General features: G+C 33.2%; 1 protein-coding gene across 2 annotated transcripts; it reads left to right on the forward strand.

Annotated features, from left to right (window-relative positions):
- The first annotated feature begins 5,723 nt into the window (after positions 1 to 5,723).
- On the forward strand, positions 5,724 to 13,985 carry LOC110738370 (probable ADP-ribosylation factor GTPase-activating protein AGD11). 2 transcript variants are annotated; one of them, XM_021918749.1, is made up of 10 exons: positions 5,724 to 6,474; positions 6,612 to 6,739; positions 7,826 to 8,182; positions 8,959 to 9,049; positions 9,329 to 9,404; positions 10,103 to 10,266; positions 11,644 to 11,911; positions 12,736 to 12,852; positions 12,948 to 13,043; positions 13,359 to 13,985. In XM_021918749.1, exons 2-10 carry the CDS (start codon positions 6,643 to 6,645, stop codon positions 13,638 to 13,640), a joined length of 1,548 nt encoding a protein of 515 aa, XP_021774441.1. In that variant the 5' UTR covers positions 5,724 to 6,474; positions 6,612 to 6,642; the 3' UTR covers positions 13,641 to 13,985. The 2 variants fall into 2 exon arrangements, with proteins under 2 accessions (XP_021774441.1, XP_021774442.1); XM_021918750.1 differs by lacking the exon at positions 5,724 to 6,474 and having other exon boundaries at positions 6,515 to 6,739.
- The last annotated feature ends 4,366 nt before the right edge of the window (positions 13,986 to 18,351 follow it).

The raw sequence follows: 18,351 nt of genomic DNA on the forward strand, positions 1-18,351 counted from the left end.
GAGTGTATTGTATTAAATAATAATCTGTATATGCAATCAATCACATTCGAATAAATAAGGTTGGGGGTTTAATTCCCATTAAAGACACTTTAAGGGCGGGGATCCCTTATCCTTCCCCCTCACTCTCAAAACATCTGACCTATAAATATTGAACTAAAAAAACCTTTAGGTTGAGGTATAGTTAGGGTCTTTCTTCTTACCTTTAAAAAGAAAAAAAAATTACATACGAATAAATGTTCTTAATTCTTGTTTGAGATTTATCAAAGTTCACAAGTCCTATGAGGTAGGTGTTTTCAAAATTGAAATCTACTAGAGCTTCTTCTAGCTAAAGGAAAGTTTATTGTTATATTAGTTGTTTAGCTAGTGATGGCGTGTTAATCATTCACTTTTATGTGCTATTTTTGTGTGTTATTTGTTGTGCTCCCTCCAAAGCTTTAGCCATTATAGAGTGATTATTCTTAATATATCGATGTTGCTCTCCTCATATTCTTCTTTCTTTGAAAGATTATTACTTTTGCATAAAAGCTAGGCTTGGCAAGGCGAGTCGAATTAGATGTGTTATTAATTTACCAAACAACGGATACATTGATAATTTTGATGCAAGAGTTTTATAACAAGCTAAGCATTTGTATGTGTATTGACTATTGAGCAATGAAGTCAAGGACAAGCGTGGTAGTGTCAAATTTGTCAAATTCACCGTGGGCTTTTTATGTTATGCTACCCAAGCTCGAGATGTGTCCTCATGGGCATCAAAAATAGCAGCAAGGAGAGCCTTTTGGCTAGTTGCACTTGTAGCCCTCGGCCGTTGTGGGTTGGTTGTGGCTAACTTCCTCTAGACTCAGAGTAATCATCAAGACAACAAACACCACGGCTAGACCATGGCTTGGCTGCATTTTGGATTAATTTTCGCTAAATTCAAAGACTTCCAATACTACGCCCTTCATATCTAATTACTTGTCCCATTTCTCCGGACACGGAGTTTTAGCAGGGATAATAAAAAGTATTATTTGATGATGGAAGTGAGGTTAGTTGAAGAATAAAAAATCTAAAAAAAAGCAAAAGTGAGTATAAGTGGGGAAGAGAGAGAATATGAAAAATATTAAAATATAATACTTCATCTGTTTCTTAAATATTGCACCAATTGCCTTTTAAGAATGTTTCACAAATATTACACCATATCCATTTTAGGAAAGAAAATATTTGTGTTCACACTACATATACCATATATACCCTTACCTTTAAACACTTGATTATTTAGTTTATGTTCACAATCACATGGGTAATTTTGTACATTTACCTTTCTCTCTCCTCCTTTTTCCCACTACTAAAAGTTTTGTGTCTAACTCTTATGGTGCAATATTAAAATAACGGAGGAAGTATGAGAGAACCTCTAATGGGGAGAAAAATAGTAAAATATTGTTAATAAAAAAAATGGATCAAGTAATAACATACTGTCGAAAAAGAAAAGTGGAGCTAATTATATTAACTTGTACTAAAGTAAATCAAATACATGTAGATGTTGAAGAACCTTTATTGTTGATTGACATCTACATCAATTAGGAAACATTGATTTAGTTGATTTGATATCTCCTTGATTTGCTCTTCAAATAAAGGGACGTGATTGTGCTTGTCACCCAAGTAAACATTCATCACGCGTCATCACAGGGTCCAACCTTAGAAGGGAAGTTGACGAGCTCAGAAGGGCAATTGAGTTCATACTGTCAATACTCGGTTTGGACCATTACGCAATTATGTTTCCGCTAATAAAAAAATTCATTTCCTGAAATAGTTTTGCTTGATTCTGCAGTGTTGATTGATTTTAAGGTCTTTAATTGATTCAGTTGAGTCCTTGATTTGTTCAATCAAATCCTTGATCAATGAGTTGGGATTTTGTTAAATATTATTTGGTATCTTTGACCATGCATCTTTCCCTACTTAACTCTTTTCCTTATTTTGTTTAAGTGAAGTCAGATTTCATATTCTTTAATTGATTATTTTGCCTCTTTTCCAAATTCGTGGGTTGATAAGAATCCTTATCCAGTAGTCATATACTGACTCTTAAAATTATGTTAAGATCAACTCAACTAAAAAGTTAAATTGATGGTTGAACCCCAATATTACCCTTTATATCCTATCGACTACAATTAATACAAGTAGTATAAAATCTCACTTTCATTTCCACCCTAAACCTTATTTGTGCACTTGTGCATACCTAACTATTGAAATTAAAGGAAGCTGAGTCGTACTTTGTGTGATCTTGATATTTTGGACGGTTGGCGTGGACGTGACTTGATAAGTTGACAGTAAGGTAAGTGGCAGAGGAGTGGCAAACCAACACTAATGCCTCTCCTCTTGCATTAGACTATCAAATAATTCGTCTTAGTTTTTATTGCTTAAGTAGCAATTTTCTTATATTATTGTTAATGTTGTATTTAAATAAGTTTTAATCATTTTTGTGGGTACGAAAGTTTATTTCATTGACTTGCAAACACACCACTTTTCTAGATTACCGCCTAGATTGCATCAAAACCACGAGGATACCTCACGCGCCTATATACAATTTTGGGCGATGCAATCCCAATAATGTTGGAAAATAAAGAATTGCTAGCAATAAGGGTTAAATGCCTAATTACATGCTAATCATGGGACTGCAGAACAAATGGTAGCTTGCAAATTGTTGTAGAATAATTAAGCTACATACTTGGTGAATTCAAATATACAGAGTAGCGAGTCCAACTCACGGCTTGATTGATAAACAGTTTTGAAATGAAAGTGGATTAAAGGTGGAAAGTCAGGATATTAACTGCAAATAAAGTTAAAGAATAACCTTTATGAGAAACTTTTGCGTGAGACCAGACTCACCGTGAGTCCAATATATCTGATATTAATAATCTAATGTCAGATATTATGAATGTTAGATATTAGATTATTAATGTCAGATATATTGGACTCACCGTGAGTACGACTCACCCAATTTTTTTTCGAACTTTTATTTACTAAATAGACATTTGTTTTAGAAATAAAAATCTTTATACGATTTGTCAAATGTGCTTAAACTGTTACTTTAGTAAAAGTTTTTAAAGTGTATTTATTTTTCTTATGTACATGAAAAAGCCTTCTCCAAATCCATTAAGCTAACAAAAAAAAAATATGGGAAGTTTCACATCACAAGATATGAAAAAGATAACTAATCTTTATGAATTTTCCTAATTTTGTTTGGTTGTAAGTTTGAATTTGCAAGTGTGATGACATGAGTTGCCTCTTACGTACAAAAACCTTTAGGTTGTGTTTGGAAACAAGGAATTCATTTCAAATAACTGAATTGAATTTCTGGAATTAAAATGATGGATTTTAAATTCTAAATTTTTGTTTGGGAAACATAAGAATTTTAAGTATAGAAATTCAAATTATATGGGTAATCAATAATGTTGTCGCAACACTACTCAATCGTCCATGCAAAAGATCCAGAGCAAACCTGCAACTCTAAATTAAATTGCTAATGATGATTCAAAAAAAAAAAAAAAACCTTATAATTGTTTAAATATGCATGAAATAAACCCTTCATTACCGATTCATAGCAATTGGGCGAAGATACCGTTAATTAAGATCGAATTCGTTAAAAAAAATAAAATAAAAAAATAAAAAAGAAAAGAAATACAAATGATTGAACGTCTCAATTTCTCATTTATCTAAATTAATCAAATTGCGAAGAAAAATGATAAAGATAATAAAATGGCATACAGGTTTCAAGGAGGAAATGAAGGAGTGTAAAGTTAAGCTTGCTTAAGCCTTTAATGGTGACTGAGAGGAAGAGAGAGAGTTGGGGAGAGCAAATTTTGGATTTGAAATGACTACCTCTGGGAATGGATTTCAAATCCTATGGGCTAAACATAAAATGGTAAAGGCTAGAATTTGAATCAAATCCAAATGAAAATACTTGGTATTCCCAAACATATGAATTAGGCTAAACCCATCATTTCAAATGAAATGTTCAATACCAAACAGACCATTAATTCATTTACCACCTCGCACGTATGTAAGAATGTGTTTTTTTTTAACTTTCCCTTAAAAAAAAAAAAAAAAAAGGTGTTTTTTAACTCAACCTCCCCTTTGGAAAGCAAATAGCTCACCAACTAATCTATACAATTTCCTTGTTTCAACACATTAACCTACTATCTTGTATTTATATGATCATTGATTTTTTTTTTTTTCTTTTGATAAAAGAGCGATCATGTATGGATCTACAATAATGATGAGTAATTTCAAAGTTACAAAAATAGCATATCATTAATTATGTCTACTGAATTTTTCCAATTTCCATACCTACACGGCTACACATTAACAAATCTACTTAATTTCACTTGCATAAAACTCTATGCACAAGCTATTAATGTACTTAAATATGAGAGAATAATATGCAACTTTTAAAAAAGAAGTATGGTATACTTAAAAAATCAAGGCTTTTTTTTTTTGGAAAAAGATATATGCAGCCCTTATAATCCCTTAGAACTGCATATAAGAAGCTAAAAGTGGAAAGAATAAACAATAAATAAACAATTATTACACCGATTTACTCGTGAATTGTCGATAAATTCCCAACTTACTACTCCCTCCGTCCCTTAATTAGATGCCTAGCTACTTCTAAAATTACTCTGGAATTAAGGAACTCGGAGTATCCTTAAAACCCATGATTGAAAAGTACAAAGGGAATAAAAAGACATTTATTGCTGTCTTTGAATAAAACAAAACAGAATGAAATTAAATGCTTGCACATGTCAGCAATCCGTTAAGAAAAAAAAGGACCAATGGCATTTGTTTATGAAAAATAAAAGGACCAATCAAATTCATTTAATATGCTGCACATGGATTGCAATTGTTCAAATGGGGGAATGACGAGGAGAGAGAATAAAATATTTTTGGACAACCATTAAATGCCAAAAGTAAAAGTAAATAAAATAGTCCACATCACACTAATTTGGAGTCAATTTGGGGAATAAATTTGGAGAATAAGGATAATTTGGTAAAAAATCACTTACTATAAAAGGAAATAGACATCTTATTTTGAAATTCTTAAAAAGGAAACTAGACTTCTAATTAAGGGATGGAGGGAGTACTAAAAAGGATGTACATTAAATGTTTATATGCAACAGCATTACTTTTCTTTTTTCCTAAAATAAATGAAAAAAGATGAGCACAATGAAACCTAGTGCATTTTTTTTCTAACCCATTTTTTTTTACATGCGAAGACCCGAAAACATTACCTAGCCAACGATTTTTATTGAAGTAGTGTAAAGTACTTTCTCCGTTTCGTTTTAGTTGATACGTTTCTTTAGTCACCTCTATCAATGCACAAATTTAACCATTAATATTTTTACCGATAAGCAAAAATTATGAAAAGCTGATAATTTGAGAATATATATCCTGACGAATCTAATAAAATTTTATCTGACTATATTTTTTTATTTGTATGAATCACATAACTCGGTCAAAGGAAGTGTGTGAATAACGCTAAATCAAAACGTGTCAACCAAATAAACAGAGGTAATACTCCCTCCGTCCCATAATATAGTTCCTATTTTCCTATTTTAGAAACCCAAAATGTTGTTCCTGTTTCTATTTTTGGATAGTATATAAAAACCATTATACCCTCATTTTTTTTTACTTTATTAATTGAACTTTCTAATTTACCCTTAAATTATCCACTTGCATTGTACTTTTTCCCACTTTCTCTCTCTAATTTTTGTCTATAATTGTACTTTTCACTTTTTTCTCCTTAAATTATCCACTTGCTTTGTACTTTTATCTAACTTTTGTCTAGCTTTTTTCCATTTTTAATGTACTTTTTTCACTTCTCCTCCCATTTCTTAAATACTGTGAAAAAAACATAGTAGGAATTATATTATGAGACGGAGGGAGTATAAAACAAATATTTGGCAAACGGCATAAGTTAGACACGCGCCATGAGGGAGAGGACGAGAGGCTAGGGAACAAATATAGTACAATTATCCAAAAGCAGAACAAACAAAATCCTCCAATTAAAATCATCAAAAAATAAAAGTAAATGTAAAATTTCTCTTCAAGTCCTCTTTTGTTTTAATAACTTTAATTAACTTTTTATTACTAATTGATTTTTAAAAATGTCTAAAAACGTAACCTCAAATTCCAGCAAAATTCCTTTGCCTTATAGTAGTGGTTAATGGTTTTCCCCTGTTAGTTGAAAATTAAATACTCATAAAGAAATATTCCACCAACAATTAAAAATCAAATTATTGCTCATAAAAATTCCTAAATATTAAAATCCAGCAAAAAAGCCTAACAACAGATTACCCAATTCATCTACCTAGATTCCCATATCTTTGCTACAAATTTTTTTCTTTCTCCATGCATTCTCTTAATCTTCATTACATTGCTACAATTCCATACAAAATTCTTGATTTTTCTGAAAAAATTGCATTAATTTTACGAATTCATATTGTAAGTGTAATTTTCTTTGGTTTTTATTATGTGGGTAATTGCAATATTTGTTGTTTTTTGATAATTTGATTCTGGGTATTTTTTTTTGGAATGATTTTTTTTTTTTAATTTTTTTTTTTAATTATCTAAATATGCAGATTAAGGAGCCTTAAAAATGGCGGTTTTTTAATGGCTAAACAAATTTTCATGATTTCGTTTTGTGGTCAAGTGAGGCTAGAGATGAGGACACAACAAGAAAATGTAGATACAATAACTCATGTTCGAGGTAATTTCTCGTAAATTTTCGGTTTTTTTTTCTCTTTTTTTTTTTTTTTTTTTTTTTTTTTTTTTTTTTGGTACTAACAATTTACATTATGGTAGATCAATTTTATATTGTCCCCTTTTATTATCTATAAGCTATCATACCGTCTTTTATAAGAATTTGCGTGCAATTTTTAGCATTATGGTTACATGTATTCGTGTCGAGAAACTTGAAATTTCTCGTTATCTATATTTTTTTAGCATTAAGGTGCTGCATTATTACATTGTGGTGGCCTAACTTTTGTATAATACCAAAGTTAAGTGAAATTCAGATTCTGAGGAATTTCAAACGCCGTATTTTTTTTTTTGTTTATGTAAGGTAGTTATGTTTGCTAAATAGGATAAACAATGAAGGACAAATTGTTTAATCATGTATTTTAGTATAATGGAGGTAATAAATTTTTGAAACTTAGGTTCAGAATCATGTTCTTGATATTGTACATGTTTGCTTTTTGTAATTTGTTAGCAAAATTAAAGTCATTTCTTTGTCTTTGGTTACCTTTTGGTGGATTTGTTGCTATTCTTTTATTTGAATCCAGTCTTGGATATACTTTCGCCGTAATTCTTTGGGGTTAAACCACCTTTATTTTTTTGTACATGTTGCAGTACTAAAACTTCTGACTTCTGCTGATCTATAGTTTTGTAGAAGTAACGATATTGATCCTAGCTTGACTACCATTGCTGTGTGATTTAGACCTGCATGAGATTGGTGTTTAGTTCCTTTTTTTTTGTTGGGGGGAGGTGGTGATGGCCGCATTTACCCACTTATGCCATAAGTGTTGTGGGATTGTTGTATTCTCAGGAACTTGCTATTTTCCCATTGAACATAAGTCAAACAGCTAGTCAGCTCTTTGAATTACAAGTTCTTGCATACAATTTGCCTGGAAATTTTTATCACTCGGTCATCTGTCAAATAATTCTACTACCATTAAGTGGCTGCAATTTACCATGATGATTGATGGAAACTTAGTTTTTTTTTTTTTTTTTGTGGTAGTGTTCTTTAGCTGTAAGATGTTAGTGCACTCAAGGCTTATTCTAATGATGCATACAGGTACCTCTCTTTACGAACTTTTACAGGCAGAAAGACTACAGGCAGAACAAGAACAGGCAGAAAGACTACAATTAGAACAAGAACATGCAGAAGAAATGCAATTAGAACAACCGCATACAGACAGAAAACAGTCAAAACCAAAAAAGAAAGAAAGAAGAGAATCAAACCAAGAACAGGTAGAAAATCTACAATCAGATCAAGAGCAGACAGAAAGACTACAATCAGATCAAGAGCAGACAGAAAGAATACAATCAGAAAACGAGCAGGCAGACAAGCAATTTTCTGAAAATCAACACTCTGGAAAAGCACCAACAGATAAACATTGTAAAAGCAACAAATCAAAAAGAGAAAAGCATGGTACTTTAAAATTTATGCTGAAAATCAATTTCTCTATATGATGCTACTACGTTAGTTTCTTAACTTGGTTCACCTTGTTGAAACAATATACTGTCATTGTTCGCATTTAAATTCTCATTTGCTAGTTCTTGAAGTAATTGTCATGGGAAAGATTATAATTGTTTTTAACAATTAACATTTAAAGTTGCTTGGCATGTTTGTTTATGCCATTTGCATCTTGAGTATGATCATTCACCGTAAACTTCCAGCTAATTTTGCTGAAATAATTTCTTGCTGAGATCTAAATGATTGTTGCACATATCTTGTCTCGCAGCATCCTTTAACTTAGAGATTCCTCTTTCAATTAAACATCTAGATTGTTAAATTATAGTAGTGTATTTCTTGCTAAATTTAAAGAAACAAATCATACACTTTTGAAACATCTTAGGATGATCGGATGTGCTACAAAGTCAAAATAAGTGCACTAAATGCTGATAAAGCACTAACCCTGCCTCATTTTCCACTTGAAGTGTCCCAGAACAAATCTAAGGTAGTCAATCATATAGTTAATTATAAAATAACAAACTTTTGTCTATGCATTAAACAGGAAATATTTAATGAGAATCTACAAGCTGGATATCCTAGATTCCGTTTTCCAAATTGGAACTTGCATCATTGTAATGACTCATTGAAAAGATACTGAATATCAACAATTTCCCCTAAAATTTCCATTAAGAAAGAACACATCTTTTATTTTGCATGTTATTCTCATCTATAAATCTTACATTGTTTTGCAGCTTCAGGCCCTCAAAAGAAGCTAGAGCTACTGCTATCTCACTGTGGAAATAGAGAATGTGCAGACTGTGGCACCCCAGAACCAAAATGGGTGTAAGTAATTGTAAATGAACATTTTGTTCCCATTGTTAGATAGTTGGTAGTGTTCCATTTACATATTAAAATAAAATCTTTGGTTAAGCTTTTGATATAAAGCTAATAGATTATTCATGTATATTGTTTTAGCTCTTTTGTCAGGTAGTTAGTTTTATCTCTGACATGAGAGGTACTCTCGATTTACTTTGCTGAAATGAAGACATGAAGTAAAAGCATATGTAAACATTAGAAAGCAACGGGTATATGAAATGATTTGTGTTGTGCTGTGATTTTCAGGTCTATGGGTGTTGGCGTATTCATCTGTATCAAGTGCTCTGGTATTCACAGAAGCCTTGGAGTACATATAACACAGGTATGGTACAAAATATTTATATATACCATATAACATAATTTCATAATTGGATATACTGCATATTCATATGGATTACCCAATAAGGTGGTTATTTTCAAGAGCTGAACTGTATACAATTTTCTTGATAGGCAGGAAACATTGAACCTACATAATATTTGTGAAGTTGATGAGAACTGTATGTCACAACTAGGAGTGTGCTTTACTAATTTGTGCCTTTTCCTTTTGCTTACTTTTCTATATAGTTGTGAAAAATTTCAGTGATATGCTTTTGAAGGTAAAAATACACTTGAGAGGATTGTGCTTAGTGATTAGAGCTGTATGTATCCACATTTTTTAATAGTGATTTGAGCCAACAAAATTGAACAGAAAAAGGGTAAGTGTTGCTAATGGAGGTGTTTTTCATATTTTCATGGGGCTTTTCCAGGGAACATGTAAATTCTCGACAAATTTCATTGCTTTTTCCATAATGTACTACCTTAAAGATAGACGATTATTAATCTGAATAACTATGAAAATAAAAGAGGCAAAATAGCTGATGCCTCGAGAAGTCACATCTTGCTATTGGGGAAGCTTGTTACTGCACAATATCTGACTTACCTCACAACATCAGCTCCTATTGTAATAATTATAGCATAATTTAGGAATATCAACATCTTTTTTTGAAGAGGGGATCGTGATGAAGAATGTCTGTATTACAGGTTTTATCAGTGAAGCTTGATGATTGGACAGAGGACCAAGTAGATGCCCTAGAAGAAATGGGAGGAAATATAGTAGCCAACAAAAAGTATGAAGCCTGCATACCTGGAAACATATTGAAACCAAAACCAGATTCTGCTATAGAGGAGCGCTCTGATTTTATCAGGTATTGTACAGTCCTATGCCTCGTAATTAGAGCTGTTAATTCGGGTAAACGGGCCGGGTTAGTGTGGGTAAGGTCAACTCGGGTCGGGTCAATTCGGGTTAATGTCGTAACCGATGCGGGTCGGGTTCGGTTTGGGTCATGCTTGAGTCAGGTCACGTCGGGTCATACATCTTATCGGGTTTGGGTCAGGTTTAGGTCGGGTCAATAACAGGGTTACATTCGGGTCGGGTGAATAATAGGTCGGGTTTAATTCAGGTTTTAATGGGTTAAAAGGAGTTAGGGTCATTCTTGGGTTCGAGTCGGGTTCGGTTCAAGTCAATAATTTGCGGGTTGGGTCATTTCCAAGTCGGGTCATATTTGGGTTCGGGTCTTAAATATTGGGCTAATTTGGGTCTCGGGTTGATTTCAGCGTCATATCGGGTTCGGGTACATTTTTCGGGACGGTTTGTTAACAGTTCATGTATTGACGTTCACTAAGCCAATAAATTTCAAGGCATTAACCTAAGTTATTATTTGTTCTAATTATTATTTAGCTAGTAAAAATGATTCGATCTTGATTCTTAGGTATCTCTTCCAAATCGAGCAAGGTCAAAATGATTAGAAAAAAATTATGTAAAATAGTCAAGCAAATTGAGGGAGAGCAAATAATATTCTAAGTTATTATTAGAATTAGACCCAAAAAGACTACATCGATCTATGGCTATAATTGATTTTAGAATGATAATAGACAAGCCTATGCGGTTATAATATAATCTGGCTCTTAATGAAAGATTGAGGGAAAATTTTCCTTGCTTATCATTAAGAGAATAACCGCATGTATACAATGTACATGCCTTCGTCAATCATCATAGGCTAAACTCTAGCTAACTATATGCAGATAATTATCAACCTAATTATCTCCTTTGACTATATAACAATATATACGGCAATATACTAGGAAACTATAGCCTATAATTGAACTTCGGGTCATGCTTGAGTCAGATCACGTCGGGTCATACATCTTATCGGGTTTGGTCGAGTTTAGTTCGGGTTACATTCGGGTTGGGTGAATAATAGGTCGGTTTAATTCGGGTTTTAACAGTTTAAAAGGAGTTAGGGTCATTCTCGGGTTCGAGTCGGGTTTGGTTCAGGTCAATAATTTACAGGTTAGGTTCGGTTCATGTTCGGGTTCGGGTCTCAAATACTCGGGTTAATTCGAGTCTAGGGTTGGTTTTAGGTCGGATCACCATTTTTTCGGGTTCAAACAGGTCGATTCGGGTTCGGGTAAATTTTTCGGGTCGGGTTAGCTTTTGATAGCTCTACTCGTAATGCTTTTTCTACATGCAGAAATTTGGCACGCTATTTTTTTTCTTAAATTTTATTTTTGGGCTTGTTTAGGAGGAAGTATGAGCTACAACAGTTTATAAATTCAGATGAATGTCTGATGTGTCCATATCCACGTCCTACATGTTCATCAACCTATAGAAGTCCGTCAGCCTATCGAACTTCATCAAGCAAGAATCTAATGTTATCACTCGATAAGAAACACATAGAGAAACAAGTAAGTAGCCTTCGCATTACAGGAATTGGGCATGCGTTCCGTGGTAGCCGCCATAGCTCGAAAAGAAAAGACGAGCACAAAAGTTCTAAAAACTGTGATTTGATGGTAAGTCTATATTTCATGCAATATATGGAGTACAATTTTATTTTCTTTTTACTTCATAAATCTATTTTCAGCATTATTTTCATGAATATTTTTCATCTTAGAAATAACAATTCTTCTACTTTCAACCCTTTAATTTATTAGAAACTTTGGGTTTTTAGTCCTCTGTTACCGAGCTTGTTCTTTCGTCTGTCATTACATTTCATGTCATGACCCATGTTTTCAGTGGCGGACCCAGGAGTTTCCGACTGGTGAGTCACAATCGATAACCAAATATGTAAAAAAAAATTTGACAACATGACAAGCTTAGCTCTCTAATAATTGACAAGATTAAAATCTTTACAAGCATTGGGGTGTATTGACAATTTGACAGACATAATTGACTATATCATTAGGGTGGGTCGACTATATCATAAGCAATCGTCCGAATCGCCAATCAAATCAGCACATATGCAAAACCCCATATAAATCTACCAAAGCCAATGGTGTATTGACAATTTGACAGACATAATTGACATCAATAAACACCCTAAATAAACACTGACTACAATTCACATGGTCAAAAAGGTTCAAATTTCACCAAAATCCCAACAACATTAACAAAAGGTTCAAAGTTTACCAAACAAACAACAACAAAATCAACAAAAGAAAATAATTTTTTTTTTTTTTTTTTATTAAAAAAAAAAAAACTTAGAAATTTTGTTTGGGCCTGGTGAGTCATTTGACTCACCATGCACAAGGCCAGGTCCGCCAATGCATGCTTTAATTTTACTTATTGGGTCCTAAAGAGCAGTCTATTTTCTTGTATTTGATTTTTCTTATTGCAGCCAGGTATGACTGAATTTGTTGGACTGATTAAAGTAAATGTGGTCAGAGGCACGAACCTTGCTATCCGAGATATGGTATCTAGTGATCCATATGTCATCCTCTGTCTGGGACAACAAGTAAGAATCTTCCTCTTGTGACTTTGTGAGCTCTCCTGGTATATTTCTGGCTCTTGCTTTTATATTAAACTTGGTCTTGATGACTCTCCTTGCAGTCAGTGAAGACTCGTATTATAAAGAACAACCTGAATCCAGTCTGGAATGAAAAGCTGATGCTGTCAATTCCTGACTGTTTGCCACCCTTAAAGTTGGTGAGTTTTTTTGTTGAGGAACTACAATGATCAAAACTTAAAGTACGAAAACTTACAGCACAGATACTGTAACTTGTCTGCTCATAGCATCTTACTCTGTGTTACGGAGTATATTATCTCTACGCAGTTTCACCTTCAAGGATCCAATTTCTTTTTTGAGTTTGAATGCATATTGCGTTGATAGAATAAATGTTCACCCATTGTTGCACTCTCATAAAGTTGAACCTTTTTTTTTCCACAGCAATTATTTAATCTTTGTGTTTTTCCCTTGGTTCTTCTACTTTCAAAAACTTAGGCCCTAGTGTAAATTTGCAGCTTGTGTATGACAAGGACACCTTCACCACGGATGATTTTATGGGCCAAGCTGAAATTGACATCCAACCCTTGGTCTCTGCTGCGAGGGATTTGGAGAAGTCAACACAAAATGGAGCAACCCAGCTTGGGACATGGGTTGCAAGCGAAGATAACACCCTTCTAAATGACAGCATTATCTCCCTTGTAGATGGGCAAATAAAGCAGCAATTGTCTATCAAACTGCAGAATGTAGAAAGAGGAGTCCTAGACCTTGAGCTCGAATGTGTTCCACTCTCTCAATAGTAGGGGATCTTGAAGTAGACTTGTGATGAATCCACACTGTTTGTTAGGATTTTGTTTACGGAAGAATAGGTTTAACCAACAACCAACCCCCCCCGGGAAAAAGTTGATGGGGGGAAAACGGGGTCATTTAAACCCCTTAAATGCATGTGTAGAAGCTTGTGTTGTATTTTTTCTGTACAGGATAGTTAGCTTTGAGCTTACCAGAAAAGAAATGTAAATCCCTCTTTACTTTTTGTCTTTGTTATTAAGTATATAACATTGTTGTTTAGAAGCTACAAACATTGATGTAATAGTAACCATGAAGTGTACATTCATTTAAAATTGAAACTCAGCTAGAATCTTATGATCTTATCTCTCTGTTACATTCTAATGCAGCAGCACTGAAGCACTAAGGCTACTCAATACACAAAAATTTCTAAACCAGACATGGACTAGTTTTAAAGGTTTTGGTTGACTGAACTAATTGGCAAACTTATTAAAAACAAGAAGCTTGTGGTTTAGCTGATCTTGAATTTGTCATACATCCCATAAATTATAAGAATAAGTTCTAGTTTGATCCAAATATATAATTATACGAAATATCCACACTTTTTTTTTTTGGTGCAAAATTATCCACACTTCTTGATTCAACATTGCAAATATTTAAACTTGAAAAGCTTGTAACTTTAATTAGATGATGATTAAATACATTATGTATTGCCCTCGTTTATGAAAGTCCGACTCACTTACTAATCATGTGGTCAAAATAAATTAATTTGTAGCACATTTTATGACATATACAATTGAAAAATTAGCATGTGGGATCTTATCAGATTCTCCTTATTATAAATTTTCTAACTATCAATTTATTTATTATTTTCACTCATATATAACTAAAGATATTCATGGTAAAAAAAATTCATTGAAAATTATGCATATGCAAAGTAAGAGCAGACCCAGCCGACCAGCTGTTCACCACAATGCTTGGTTATTGAGAGAGAGAAAGTGGAAAAATAATTAAAAAAAATGAGAGGGAAAATTTTGCGGAATAAAACTAGTAATCACTAACCAGGTTACACCAATAACCAGTTACAACATTTGGTTATAGATTAAACTAATACCCACTTTTTGCTTTATATATTTGTCCTTTGTGACGTGGCAGATGAAGGGTGTGAGCCGTTGTAATTTTGTAACGGCCATAATTTTTAAAATACAATTCTAAAAAAAAAAGTACCAAGTGCTCTATTTTATTTTCCTCTATAAAATGAGCTCAATATTGAGGTATTTTGAAACAATTTTTATGAAATTGAATATTACTCTCTTGTAAATCAAATTGTATAGAGATGAACATTCCAAAATCCAATAGAAAAAAAACCCCACAAAATCTCAAAACTCATCACAACCTCAAAATAATCCAAATCTTCAACCTTACTATTCTAACCTTCTAATTGATCTCAACTCAAATTAGATACAAATTTTTAACAATTTTCTAATCTTGCTAAATTTCTAATTTTTTGTTTTATGTACAAAGGTCTGGTTTTTAGTTTGGCAATTTTTAAAGTATTGTTGATTTAGGATATTAATGAATGTTGTATTGTAATGTCTTTATTAATTAAAAGTAAGTTAATTACATGTCCCGTCTTAAAATCGTATTATACACTTAATAATATTATTTAGTACATTAAATTATTTGTTTTTTTTTTGGGTAAATAAGGATTTTATTACCAAAGAACGAAGAGGACTACAACTTACAAGTGTAGTTAAGTTGAAATCAACTAGAAAGCATGAAAACAAAACAACAAAGACTCCAAACCACCACAAGACTCCAAAGAGCCAAACAACCCCAATTAGGGAGAGAGCCCCTAGGCCACCTTCTAGGAAGGGTTCCAAAGAAGCGCCGCACCCCCCCCCCAAAAAAAAAAAACCAGACCTGGAAAGTCCAGCCTAGTGCCACCTTCTAGGAAGGGTTCACAAGGAGGGCAAACCAGAGAGAGACAACAAGCCTAAACAATAGGAACAACACCAAAACAACACCAAAATTACAAAATTAGCAACTGTCTATCACTGCTAGAGCATCTACAAGCAACTGAGAATATGATATCCCTGAACACAACATCAGTAGGCTTCAAGGTTCCTGTAAAAATTACAGCATTTCTTTGTAGCCAAATGTGGTAGACTGATTCAGCAAAGCACATAGCCATCAACCGGTTTTTAGCTCTAGTCTTCCTACATTCTTTCAGGATCCACTCCATTTCAACATCAAAATCACCAATAGCTCTCTGATCTCCAAACAACCTCAAAACTTGAGACCAAACATATCTATTGTAAGCACAATCAAAAAACAGATGTTGAACAGTTTTTAAGCTTTGATTGCACAAAAAACAGACAGGATCACACTGCACACTCCATTTTTGAAGCCTGTCTTTAGTCATTAGCCTGTTTCTGACAGCAAGCTAGGTAATAAACAGGCTTTTAGGAGAAGCCATGTTGTTACAGATGATTCTCCTCCAAGGAACCTTAGGAGCTTGAGTCATAATGACCTTATACACTTTCTTTATCTTGAGCTTACTCCCTTGAACTACACTGCCCCAATTACCAATATTATCAATTACACTCATGCATTTCAAGATCTTTTTAAGCACCTAGGAGCATCTCTGAGGAACAGGCATATCCCACCAAGGCTTGTTTTTGAAATAATACATTAAACTCTATATGTATTAACAAACAATTATTATTGATCTAACTAAACCTATCAATTCGGTTTGATATACCACTACAAAAGATGTACATTGATTTACATTACACTGAAAAAGCATTGATGTACCCAACACTGAAAAACAAATAAAATACTAGACACTGATGTACTTAACACTGAAAAATTAATAGTGAAAAATACTCATACACTGTTGTACTTAACACTGAAAAGGTAATAGTAACATTACTAAACTTTGATGTACATAACAATGCTAAGGCGATAATGAAAATACAAATGTATGCATGTACATTACTGAAAAATCATCAACTACTTTCTGAATCAATGTATGCAAGACTTAAAATTTATCACATAAGACAATAAAGATGACTCGATACTATAAACATTTGGTCTATAAGATGGATGAGATGCATTTCACTTAATCAACCATCCATTTTTTCTTCTAAAAAAACTCTACCTTCCATTATCATATACCTTGGTTTTAAAAACTTGTCATTTGACAAAAGCTCCAACTCTTCTAATTCCTCTTCCAATTCAGAAAATAGCCAAACCCAACAATATGAAAGACGAAGGCAAGCCAATCATCTCGTTGATCGATTGATGGATGAAGTTCTTATGTCCAATCCAATTGAAGTGTATCGAATGTTAAATCAAGTTCCAAGGGAACCAAGGATCCCCGTTTAAAGGGATCGTAAGGATGGACACAATCGTTTATAAAATGACCACTTTGCTGACCTTCCACAGTTATTTCATCGGAGATTTCGCATGAACAAACATATCTTTCTCCGTATAAATCAAACTCTAGAAGAACGTCATCCCTTCTTTCAGCAAAGACAATGCAAGATGCTACAGGAAAATTTGGTGCCCCTGACCTGCATTGCAAAAATGCACAGCTGCTTTCATAGCTTATGGCACCTCTGCTGATTCCGTGGATGACTACATTCGAATTAGTGCATCTCTTGCAAGAGATTCCCTACAATATTTTGTGGAAGGAATTGTCTCTTACTTTAGTGATGAATACCTCAGAAAGCCCAATGAAGAAGATCTGGTAAGACTACTAAAAATTGGTGAACGTCGATGATTTCCAGGCATGTTAGATTCTATTGATTGCATACATTGGCGGTGGAAAAATTGTCCACTTCGATTACAAGGTATGTTTTCTAGAAGACCAGGTAAACCCATGTTAATCTTGGAAGCCGTGGCATCATATGATCTTTGGATCTGACATGGTTTTTTCAGGACACCAGGTAGTCGTAATGATAGCGTGTACCATTATCTCACTGGTGGTATATATCCTAAATGGGCTGCATTCATTCCTACAATTTCACTACCACAAAATGAAAAATGGTCTTTTTGCCAAAGTACAAGAAGCTACATGAAAGGATATTGAGCGTGATCTTGGAGTACTACAAGCTCGTTTTGCAATAATACGGAATCCTGCATTAGCTCGTGACGTATCAATGTTAGGAAAAAGAATGATAGCGTGTATCATTATGCACAATATAATCGTTGAGGATGAAAGAGATACATATAAACGTATTACGATCCAAATGAATATGATCAAGCTACATTTCAAGTAATGGAAATAATGAAGAGCCTTTTTAGTTCCAAAATAGCAACAATCGTATTACAAGTTTGGAAAATTACATGTCTAATAGAGCTCGTGTTCGTGATGAAGCTATGCATAAATTCTTGAAGAAAGACTTAGTGGAACATATGTGGCTCAAATTCGGTGTTAATCGTAGGCAAAATAATATGCGTTAATGGATGTGTAATCGTAGCATTAAATTATTATGTTTGTACTTAATCACAATTGTTATCTTTCAATGACTGTTGTCATTTGTTAGAATATGTATTATTTTTATTTTTATGGAAATTAGTAAAGTTACAATTATTGTTTATTTCTTCATTAACGATTAATTACTTACTAATTAAATATCAAATTGCATTATATTTAAATATAAGTAATTTTATCTAATTAATGTATGTTTTTTTAAAACCTAATTAATGTATGTTAAT

Source organism: Chenopodium quinoa, unplaced genomic scaffold (assembly GCF_001683475.1).
Source record: "Chenopodium quinoa cultivar QQ74 unplaced genomic scaffold, ASM168347v1, whole genome shotgun sequence".
Lineage (NCBI taxonomy): Eukaryota > Viridiplantae > Streptophyta > Magnoliopsida > Caryophyllales > Amaranthaceae > Chenopodium > Chenopodium quinoa.